The sequence below is a fragment of the Leuresthes tenuis genome, unplaced genomic scaffold (assembly GCF_036924035.1).
Source record: "Leuresthes tenuis unplaced genomic scaffold, fLeuTen1.0.hap1 SCAF_2, whole genome shotgun sequence".
Taxonomy (NCBI): Eukaryota; Metazoa; Chordata; class Actinopteri; order Atheriniformes; family Atherinopsidae; genus Leuresthes; species Leuresthes tenuis.
Window position 1 is genome coordinate 16130147 of NW_027325356.1, and position 9176 is coordinate 16139322.

Sequence of the window (9176 nt, forward strand, 5' to 3'; positions counted from 1 at the left end):
CGACAATGATGCAAAACCAACATCTTATCAAACGTTTATTTCGAGTGAGCTTTAGTACACCCTATCGGTCAGATGGAGGTACTTCAGATTAGCTGTGTCCCTCTGCCCCACGCTTCAGTTAGGAAAATGTATTTAATTTATGCTATAATTTAATTTATAAGTAAGACGGAAATAATATCAATTATGCTTTGATGTAGAAAACCGTTAGTTACACTGGAGTAAAAAAAAAAAAAAAAGAAGAAGAAAATTGTGCTGTTTGTAGCCTACAGTCAGTCAGATCACATGAGCTGCGTTCATGTGACTGATTCACGTGTTTCCACGGATAAATACGAGACGAGGGGCGACTCTCGGTACGACATACAAGGCTGGCAGAGAAGAGGGGGGACCTGGAGCCGAAGATCTGCTAAAGTTCACTCCAACAAATCCCACACACAAGCGACAGGTAACAGCATTTACAGTAGTTGTTTTTTGTCATTTGTTTATCTGTGAGGCTGTACGTTAGTTGCAGATCGTTTGAACGTAGAGGCAGCGGCTAGCTAAATCTGTGCAATTCACGTCAACAAGTAAACACGGCACTCTAACTCCGTTTCCTCAGACTTTACTTTTTACAAACAAAGGAAACAAAATAAGCAGTTAACGTCTTCTATAGCTTGTTTGCTTCCGTAGCTCTTTTGTGTGTTGTTTTTGACTGCGTGACCACTTTTCTTTTATCTCCACACGTCAAAAGGTCAACAACTTCCGCCAGCAGCCAGCGTAGCTTTGTCCCAATATAAATGAATCCATGACAATTAAGACCAATTGAATATGGTGTTTGAAGGCAGATATTCAACTACAGACAATGAAGATGTTCAACTGTGTTTTAACTGAGGTTCAAATGGATTGTGAAACACAATTGGGGAAATGGAAAGTGAAACCATGTTTTATAAGGGCAGCCATTCCGCCCTTTACCCAGACAAAAGACATTCTGGGCATTCAGAACTGGGGAAATATACCTGAGGAAACTGACCACTAATGCAAAATGCAATTTGCTGTAGAGATTGTTGCATTGCAATTTTTCCTGCAGGAAAAAAAACAGGGAAATTCAATCCGGGCGGGTGACGGTTTTCCAGTTAATATACAAGAGAGGAAGACTGACCTCGCCCCAAACAGTGAAGGATTTTATCATTATTTAATTTTATTTAAAGAACAGTTCTTTGTACAGTAATGGACTCTGGTCTCTGTGTTGACTCATCCACGCCTGTCTTTACCGAGAACTGTCTATCTATCTATACTGAGTACATTTCCCAGCACCCTCACCTTTCAAAGTTGAAGGAAATAAACCGTCATCAACATAAGTGGGGGCTGTTTTTGTGTCCGAGAACTTTGTAGATATATGTATAATTGATCCGATGAGGGTAAAACCTCACAGCTTTCTACTGTGACTCAGCAGCTTATTGTGGCCAGGCTCATGAGAGGTTTTTCATTTAGAAAAGTGAACCATGTGTGTCAGCTGGGAGAAGTTTTATTTCCCCTTTGAAAGATGGTTGAAGTCATCGTTTTAGCTTCAAGGAAATCTTTTGTTTTTCTTCTTCCTCGCGTTGGTGTTTGTGGTTGAGCCGCATTCACGAAAAGTAGAATCATGGATGACTTTTAAACTTGCAGGGTCAGAGGTTTGAGCCGCTTTGTGTGGCTCACGGTAAAAGCAGTCACATACACCAGAATACTGGATCATCCTTCAGCCAGGGGACCCATTGCAAACTCTTTGGACACTGCAGCATATGACCATCACAATATTTTGACACCTGAGGCAAAGGTTGCTAATTTTATGAGGAGAAGGGGTAATTCGGTGTGATCTCAGCACACACGGCTTTCGGTACTGAATAAACATTCAGGTTATTTTTGCTACTGCTTGTGTGTGTCCTGCTGACAGTAACCCATCAGCCTCCATCATGTGATATGAAACCAGTTTCCCCAGAACAGTCTCAGACAGGAAGAGAACATGCCTGAACAGGTGTACAAGTGCAAAAGAAGACTTTTGTTTTCAACAGAAAACCACTGGGACATGTCCACTCAGTTGCCAAAAAAAAAAAAAAAGAGCCTGTTTGAAATGTTTGTCAGACGACTGAATCCGATTTAGTTCAAGTTTGGAGCTCGTTTATAGAGTGGTTAGTTCATTCCATCATGGAAGAAGTGATTGATCTGGTACTGATTGTGCTGAACTTCCTGTTTGTCTTAAGCACACTCAAAGCTCCTGGCTAATGATTAACGATTATGATGCCAAATGGAAGGGATCTCACCTCTGCTGTAGTCTGGAGAAACTCCGAATGCCCTGGACTATTTCTTTGATTGGTTGGGGACCCCAAAAAAAGTTCCTGCATGTGCACTGTGGCTTTTAATTTAGAGAAACATGAACTGAAACTGATTACACTTGAAGGAAAAATGAATAAATGAAACCCATGCTTGTACTTTCCTGTGGTTGCGTACAGCTGAATCTTAAATAAGCAGCGTGTTTCTGTCACATGTGTACCAATGCAGTCTGTGCAGCCACTGTGGAGGACTTTTAAAAGCATGACTGAGGATAAGAGTCCGTTCCACTTGTAGCTTCAGCCGGCATGAACATGTCCAATCAACCGTGAGCTTTTTTGCTGGCCTGGCAGCTTGAGGAGTGTATCTAAGTGGGGAACGCAGCAATGCATTTACTCAAGAATGTTTTCAACATTTTTCTTCACATTGGAGTTTGAGACTTAAGGGTTTTCTTAAAGTGGCTCAGAGCTTTTTAGTTCGATGTGTAATGTGAGTGATAACTTGTCTCTTCTTTCTTTTTAGGCAAAATGTGGCCTGCAGCTCTTCTGCTGGCTGCCAGCTTGTCCGTGAGCCTGGCCCGACCCAGCATCCATCCTCTGTCCAGTGAGATGATCAACTACATTAATAAGATCAATACAACCTGGAAGGTGAGAGTTTGTTTGTTTATTTATTTACATCAGACCTCGATAAGTAGAAGTTGAACTAATTTGCCTTTCTATCTTTCAGGCGGGTCACAACTTCCGTCATGATGACTACGGCTATGTCAAAAAACTCTGTGGCACAATGCTAAAAGGACCCAAACTGCCCATCATGTGAGTCTCAAATGCGCTGTCTGATGGTGAAACAGAGAAGATTAACGTCAGTTTAGTATTTCCAGATACTGTCACGCCAGCAGGAGTATGTTTCCGAATTCTTGTATGGACATTAAATTCGGCAGCCGTTTCAATGAGTTGCAAAAAGGTACAAACAGTGCAACAAGTTTCACAGGAGTAGTGTGCAGTAATACTCTTTATCTCTGCAGGGTTCAGTATGCGGGAGACTTGAAACTGCCTAAAAACTTCGACCCCAGAGAGCAGTGGCCCAACTGTCCCACTCTCAAGGAGATCAGAGACCAGGGCTCCTGTGGATCCTGCTGGGTGAGACCAACTCACTGGTCAAAAAGCTGTTGCAACATGGAGGCAGGATCTTTGCCTCAAAGGACTTTGCAGTCTGAATAGCATACGATGTTCTTTATCCTCGAGCTGTCAGTTTGGATGATAAAAGGCTGCTAACGAAGAACTGCGGTAGCATCAGAAAGCTTGAAATGATAGAGGTCAGGTTACCAACACTTGGCCTTTATGATAATCTAATCTCACCGTACCTGTTCTTTCTCCAGGCGTTTGGTGCAGCAGAGGCCATCTCTGACCGTGTATGCATCCACAGTAATGCAAAAGTCAGTGTGGAGATCTCTGCCGAGGACCTGCTGACCTGCTGTGACAGCTGTGGGATGGGGTAAGAGGCTGATTTAAAAATAAATGAATGAATTTTAAAAAAAAAAATCATTGATTTTACTGTATGTGGATGGGGAAAAACAAAAGATTTTAATAAGCTTATCGAGGACTGTTTAGATATGAAGATACAGCAGATGTGACATCCTACAACAATGTTTAATGTACATATGGTCTATTGATGGCAAGTAGAGGTGGTGTGTGTGTGTGTGTGTGTGTGTTATTTAAGAAGTTTTTCTTTTTAGATGTAATGGTGGTTACCCTTCAACTGCCTGGGACTTCTGGGCACAAGAGGGACTGGTCACTGGAGGGCTTTATGACTCCCATATTGGTGAGTTTTGTGCGTCTTATTTTGGACTTTACCTCCTTCTGGAATTACATCCGCAGGACTGTGCAATCAGATTTAAGTTGATTTGAGATTTATGCACCACAGATGCTTAAGTTACAAATGAGATTCTTAAAACCTTAATTAGCGGGAAAGTTTATTATTTGTATTTTTAGTAATTGTACGTAGGCATACTGTTGGAAACGTCCTTTTGTTCACATTCGAGCAGAGCTTGCGGGGTCGGTCCCCGTTTAGGGTCTGGAGTCGTGTGAACGTACACGGTGGTGCAGTACACGACGGTATGCTTCTGTGTCTACAGGTTGCCGACCCTACAGCATCCCTCCCTGTGAGCACCATGTGAATGGCAGCAGACCTCCCTGCACAGGGGAGGGTGGTAACACTCCTCAGTGCGTCAGCAAGTGTGAAGCAGGATACACACCCAGCTACAGCGAGGACAAACACTACGGTAAGAACAGCAGGAAAGATGTGATCCATGCTTGTGTTGGCTCCGAACCATTGAATATTCACCAGGGACTGTTTCACATGAGGAGAAATTACTCTTGTATTTTAAGTGCGTCTTGTGATTGAAAGATGCTCCTGACATAAATTTGATGTTTTAATTGTGTTCTCTAGTGTAATGGAAAATTATGTTTAGCCTGTCTCATCATGATTAAATCACTTGTAAGACTTGATATTCATTCCCAGGCATTAGATGCACCAGATGTTGCAGTACAATATTTCTTTTGTTACTTGTGAAACTTGGTCTTCTTTCCCAGGCACTGGAGAGATAAGATGTTTCCAATCAAACGTTTCTGTATTTCAATGTTCATTCTGTTTTGCACACTCAACAAGGCCGTCCAGCTCAACAAGAGATAAGAAGAAGTTAGCTTGCATAGTCTGATACGTAGACTTTTCTTATTTTTTTTTATTTCCCTTCTCCTGTGTTCGGGTATAATACGACATGCACTGAAACTGTAAGTCAGAGCTGCACTCTGACACAGGTGCTCTGTGTTGAAGTCTTGCTCTCTCTCGTACAAGAACTGTTCAATAAGTGTTTTTCACCTTAACAGTGCTTGGATAATGATTCTTTTTTCCACCACACTAGCACAAATGTTTAATGCAGTGTGGGAACAAAATGACACTTTGTAGTGTAGTAAATGGTTTGTTAAATGATTCATCTTAATTTGAGTCTTTTTGATGCTATTGAACAAACATATTTCTAAAGACCTGATTGTTGACATGTTGCAGCTCAACTAGCCATTCTTATGTGCTACAAGTAGTATATATATATATATATATATATATATATATATATATGGATTTAGCCCCAGTGAGTAAAGGCACGGGTGCACACATGCAAAGCAGGATCTAACTCAGAGTTTGTTGCAGGTAAAACATCTTACAGTGTGCCGTCAGAGGTGGAACAGATTCAGCAAGAGTTATTCAAGAACGGCCCAGTAGAGGGAGCATTTACAGTCTACGAAGACTTTCCTCAGTACAAGTCTGGTAAGAACACCTGCAATTTGAGCACATAACTTGCTTGTAGAGCACAGTGGGACTCTAAATGCATCTTTTTCTCAGTCATTGTGTCCAGTGTTTATGAGCTCTTGATTTCCTTTTTCTTTCTCTCAGGAGTGTATCAGCATGTGAGGGGTTCTCCTCTGGGTGGACATGCCATCAAGATCTTGGGTTGGGGAGAGGAAAATGGTGTTCCTTACTGGCTCTGTGCCAACTCCTGGAACACTGACTGGGGTGATAACGGTGAGCAGAGACATGTTTTTAAAATTAAAGTCGTCACTTTTCTCACTGTTTAGTGACCATACTATTCGAGGGGAGCAGAAGTTTAGAATCTCTTCGGTGTGTTCTTCATAGCACTCAAACTGCAGCCTAAAGTGAACACACTGAATGAGTATTTCTTTCACTAGAGCTCAGTCATAAATCCAAAGATCCTCTGGACTGTTGAGCTGACTGTAAGAACTAGATCACCTGACAAACTTCTTTCTGACGGAATATTTGACATATTGCACGTTGATTGCTCTACTAATTATCAAATTACCTTAAAGCGACCGAGTCCCCCTTTTTATTTATTGTGAGAATGCTTTAAGGCATTCACTCACTATTGTTTTCCTGTTTCCCTTTATTATTATTATTCCGTAAATTTTTTTGGCGCTTAACTACTCCTGCAATCTTTAACAGATTTCAACAATTTTGGTATCAAAACGTTCAGTTTGTTCAGGAGATAACTGCTATAACTTTTGGTGTTTATATCTTTTACACTTTTTAAACTATTCAACTTTGATTCAACTTTTTTCCTCATTCAAATTAATGGAAAGTGCTTTCAACTCTTCAAAAACTTCTTCCTCTTTCCAACCTAACTACTTCTGCAGATTTTTAGCTTTTAGATTTTCAAAATGTTCAACTCTTTCAGGTGATTCCAGCTTTGACTTTTGGTTTTTCTAACTTTTATACTTTTTGAAATATTTAAAAAAAAAAAAAAAAAAATTCTATTGCAATTTCAGCTGTTTCTCCTCTTTTCAACCTAATTAGTCATGCATACTTTCACCAATTTCAACCATTTTGGTATCAAACCGTTCGGCTCATTCAGGAGATTATGGCTGTCACTTTTGGTGTTTCTAACTTTTATACTTTTTAAAATATTAACATTTTATTAACATTTTCTGCAATTTTACTGCATATTTCACATTTCAACTGTTTATCCATATTTCAACCCAACCAATTCTGCATACTTTCAGCTAGACGCACCATTCAGACTTCAAACGGGTCACAAGACATTCGGCTATTACCAATTGGTGCAGCTTTTTCAAATATTAAGCCAATTTTGAAATATGACAGTTTCAAAATCATGAACAAATTTAAACTTTTTCTCCTCTTTTCAACCGAACAACATCTACATACTTACACCGATTTCAACTAATTTGGTCTCAAAATGTTCAACTCTTTCAGGTGATTCCAGCTTTGACTTTTGGTTTTTCTAACTTTTATACTTTTTGAAATATTTAAAAAAAAAAAAAAAAAAAATTCTATTGCAATTTCAGCTGTTTCTCCACTTTTCAACCAAACTTCTTCTGCATACTTGTACCGATTTTCAACTATTTTGGTCTCAAAACGTTCAGCTCGTTCAGGAGATTATGGCTGTCACTTTTGGTGTTTCTAACTTTTATACTTTTTAAAATATTTAACATTTTATTCAAATTTTAGAAAAATTTAAGGCAAATTTCAAGTATTTCTCCTTATCAACTTAACTACTACTACATACTTTCAGCTAGAGAGACCATTCAAAGTTTAAACGGCTCACAAGACATTCAGCTATTACCAATGGGTCAGCTTTTTCAAATATTAAGCCAATTTTGAAATATGACTGTTTCGAAAACATGACAAAAAACTTCTCAATTTTTCAGCCCTTTCATCAAAACTTCTTTTTAGGTTTAAATCATTCCACTATTGTTATTTCAACTTCAAATTCCTTCAAGCAAGACTTCAGCAACTGGTTTTTCAGCAAATGAAAGATTTTCCAGTTATTATTTTTTTTTAGCTTTGTCAGCTATCCCCATTCAACTTCATCAGCATTCCCACTGCTGTTTCGCAGGAACAGCTTTTTCTAGTTTATTTTACCTTTTAGTTAATCTTGGCTCTTTATTACGTTTGCTTCTTTTACCTAAATAATTGATATTTTATTCATTAAAAATTCAGTCGCACTACACCGTGTACAAGCCCCCATGTTTTATTCAGTTTATGTCACATTTGGTCAGGATGAGACCTGCTGTATGCTTTCTTACTCAAGATAGTCAGATGTGAAGTGCTTTTACGAGTACATGTTTTGGTTTCCTGATTCAGTTGAATAGATCTCATTTCTGTTGGTCTCTAATCTTCAGGATACTTTAAAATCCTGCGTGGGTCGGATCACTGTGGTATTGAGTCTGAGATCGTGGCAGGAATCCCAAAGTAAAACCTAAGGTAAGATATTAAGTCAACCGGAAACCTGTGACTACTGTGCCTATAAAACATAACTTGTTGTGGTCTTTTAAACCAGACTGGATTGTGTGAGTTAATATTTATAATCAATATTTGCACACAAGCCTGGCTGTTCTAAATGAAAGGACAATAAGTAAATGAGCCTGTACCACCTCAGCAGCTCCTATTTAAACCTTAAGAGGTTTGGGATTCAAAAGTTTATGCTCTTTTCTTTTTGTCTTTCAGGTTTTGAACTGCAGCATCATTACATAATCACTAGAGGGCAACACACTCCGCAACAACAATTTATTGCTTTTAGTCCTTTTTTTAGATGAAGACAACTGTTTACTTTGCACATGCAGCATGTATGCATTATTGAAACAACTCCAGCAGCCTTCACGCATAGTTGGTGGATTATGCAGACATGACATGACAGAGATCTAGTGCCTGCACACCAATAGCCATTTCTTAGAAGATAGTGGCATGCGTAAACAGAGCTGCTGGCATGTCTTGTGTCAAGGTGACACAGGAGGAAAGTATTTTAAGACTCCCGTGTAAATTTCATTTTATGCCACTTGCTTTAAAGCAGGATAGTACTGTTGTAGGAATGAATGGATCAGTGCCTGTCCTCATGATTCATCTAATGCACCAGAGGGCATTAGTGGACCAATTTAGAGCAATGCAGAATGTGATATTTTTTTTAATTGGTTTTAAATCTACCTAAATAAGCAGAGTTATGTTTGTTTCAATGTAAGGAATTTGTGATGAACAAACCGTTTTCATTGATCGACATGTTTGTGTCCCAGTGCTACCCAACAATGTCAGGCTGTACTGTTCATAACCGGTGCCTGTTAGTTTTTTTTAACTTTAAGCATGAGGAGAGAAATTTTATTTTTATTTTTTAGAAAACGGATGGCAATGAGATGGAGAGATGTTTTTACTATAATGTTGGCATATTACTGTTGTTTTGAATGGAATAAATCAATCTTTGGTTGTCAAGCATGGTGGTATTATTCAGTTGGTTGGTTTTTTTTTTTTTTTTCATTTTATTTCGTTAGTGTTGCAACCCTGTTGGTATTGTTTGACCGAGAACTTCTTGGCTGAGATGT

At 39.1% G+C, this 9176-nt stretch overlaps 1 protein-coding gene across 1 annotated transcript; it reads left to right on the top strand.

Annotated features, from left to right (window-relative positions):
• Positions 1–315: 315 nt before the first annotated feature.
• ctsba (cathepsin Ba) lies at positions 316–9066 on the top strand. Its single transcript, XM_072380357.1, has 11 exons — positions 316–442; positions 2806–2930; positions 3010–3095; positions 3305–3419; positions 3659–3774; positions 4016–4101; positions 4415–4561; positions 5485–5601; positions 5728–5856; positions 7989–8070; positions 8314–9066. The coding sequence occupies exons 2-10, from the start codon at positions 2811–2813 to the stop codon at positions 8060–8062; spliced, it is 990 nt and encodes a 329-aa protein (XP_072236458.1). The 5' UTR covers positions 316–442; positions 2806–2810; the 3' UTR covers positions 8063–8070; positions 8314–9066.
• The last annotated feature ends 110 nt before the right edge of the window (positions 9067–9176 follow it).

Excerpts from the sequence above, each read along its gene's own strand:
- ctsba (XM_072380357.1), top strand. The coding sequence starts at position 2,811 with ATGTGGCCTGCAGCTCTTCTGCTGGCTGCCAGCTTGTCCGTGAGCCTG. Across the intron at positions 3,096-3,304 it reads GGACCCAAACTGCCCATCAT|GGTTCAGTATGCGGGAGACT; the intron begins GTGAGTCTCAAA and ends TTATCTCTGCAG. Across the intron at positions 3,775-4,015 it reads TGTGACAGCTGTGGGATGGG|ATGTAATGGTGGTTACCCTT; the intron begins GTAAGAGGCTGA and ends TTTTCTTTTTAG.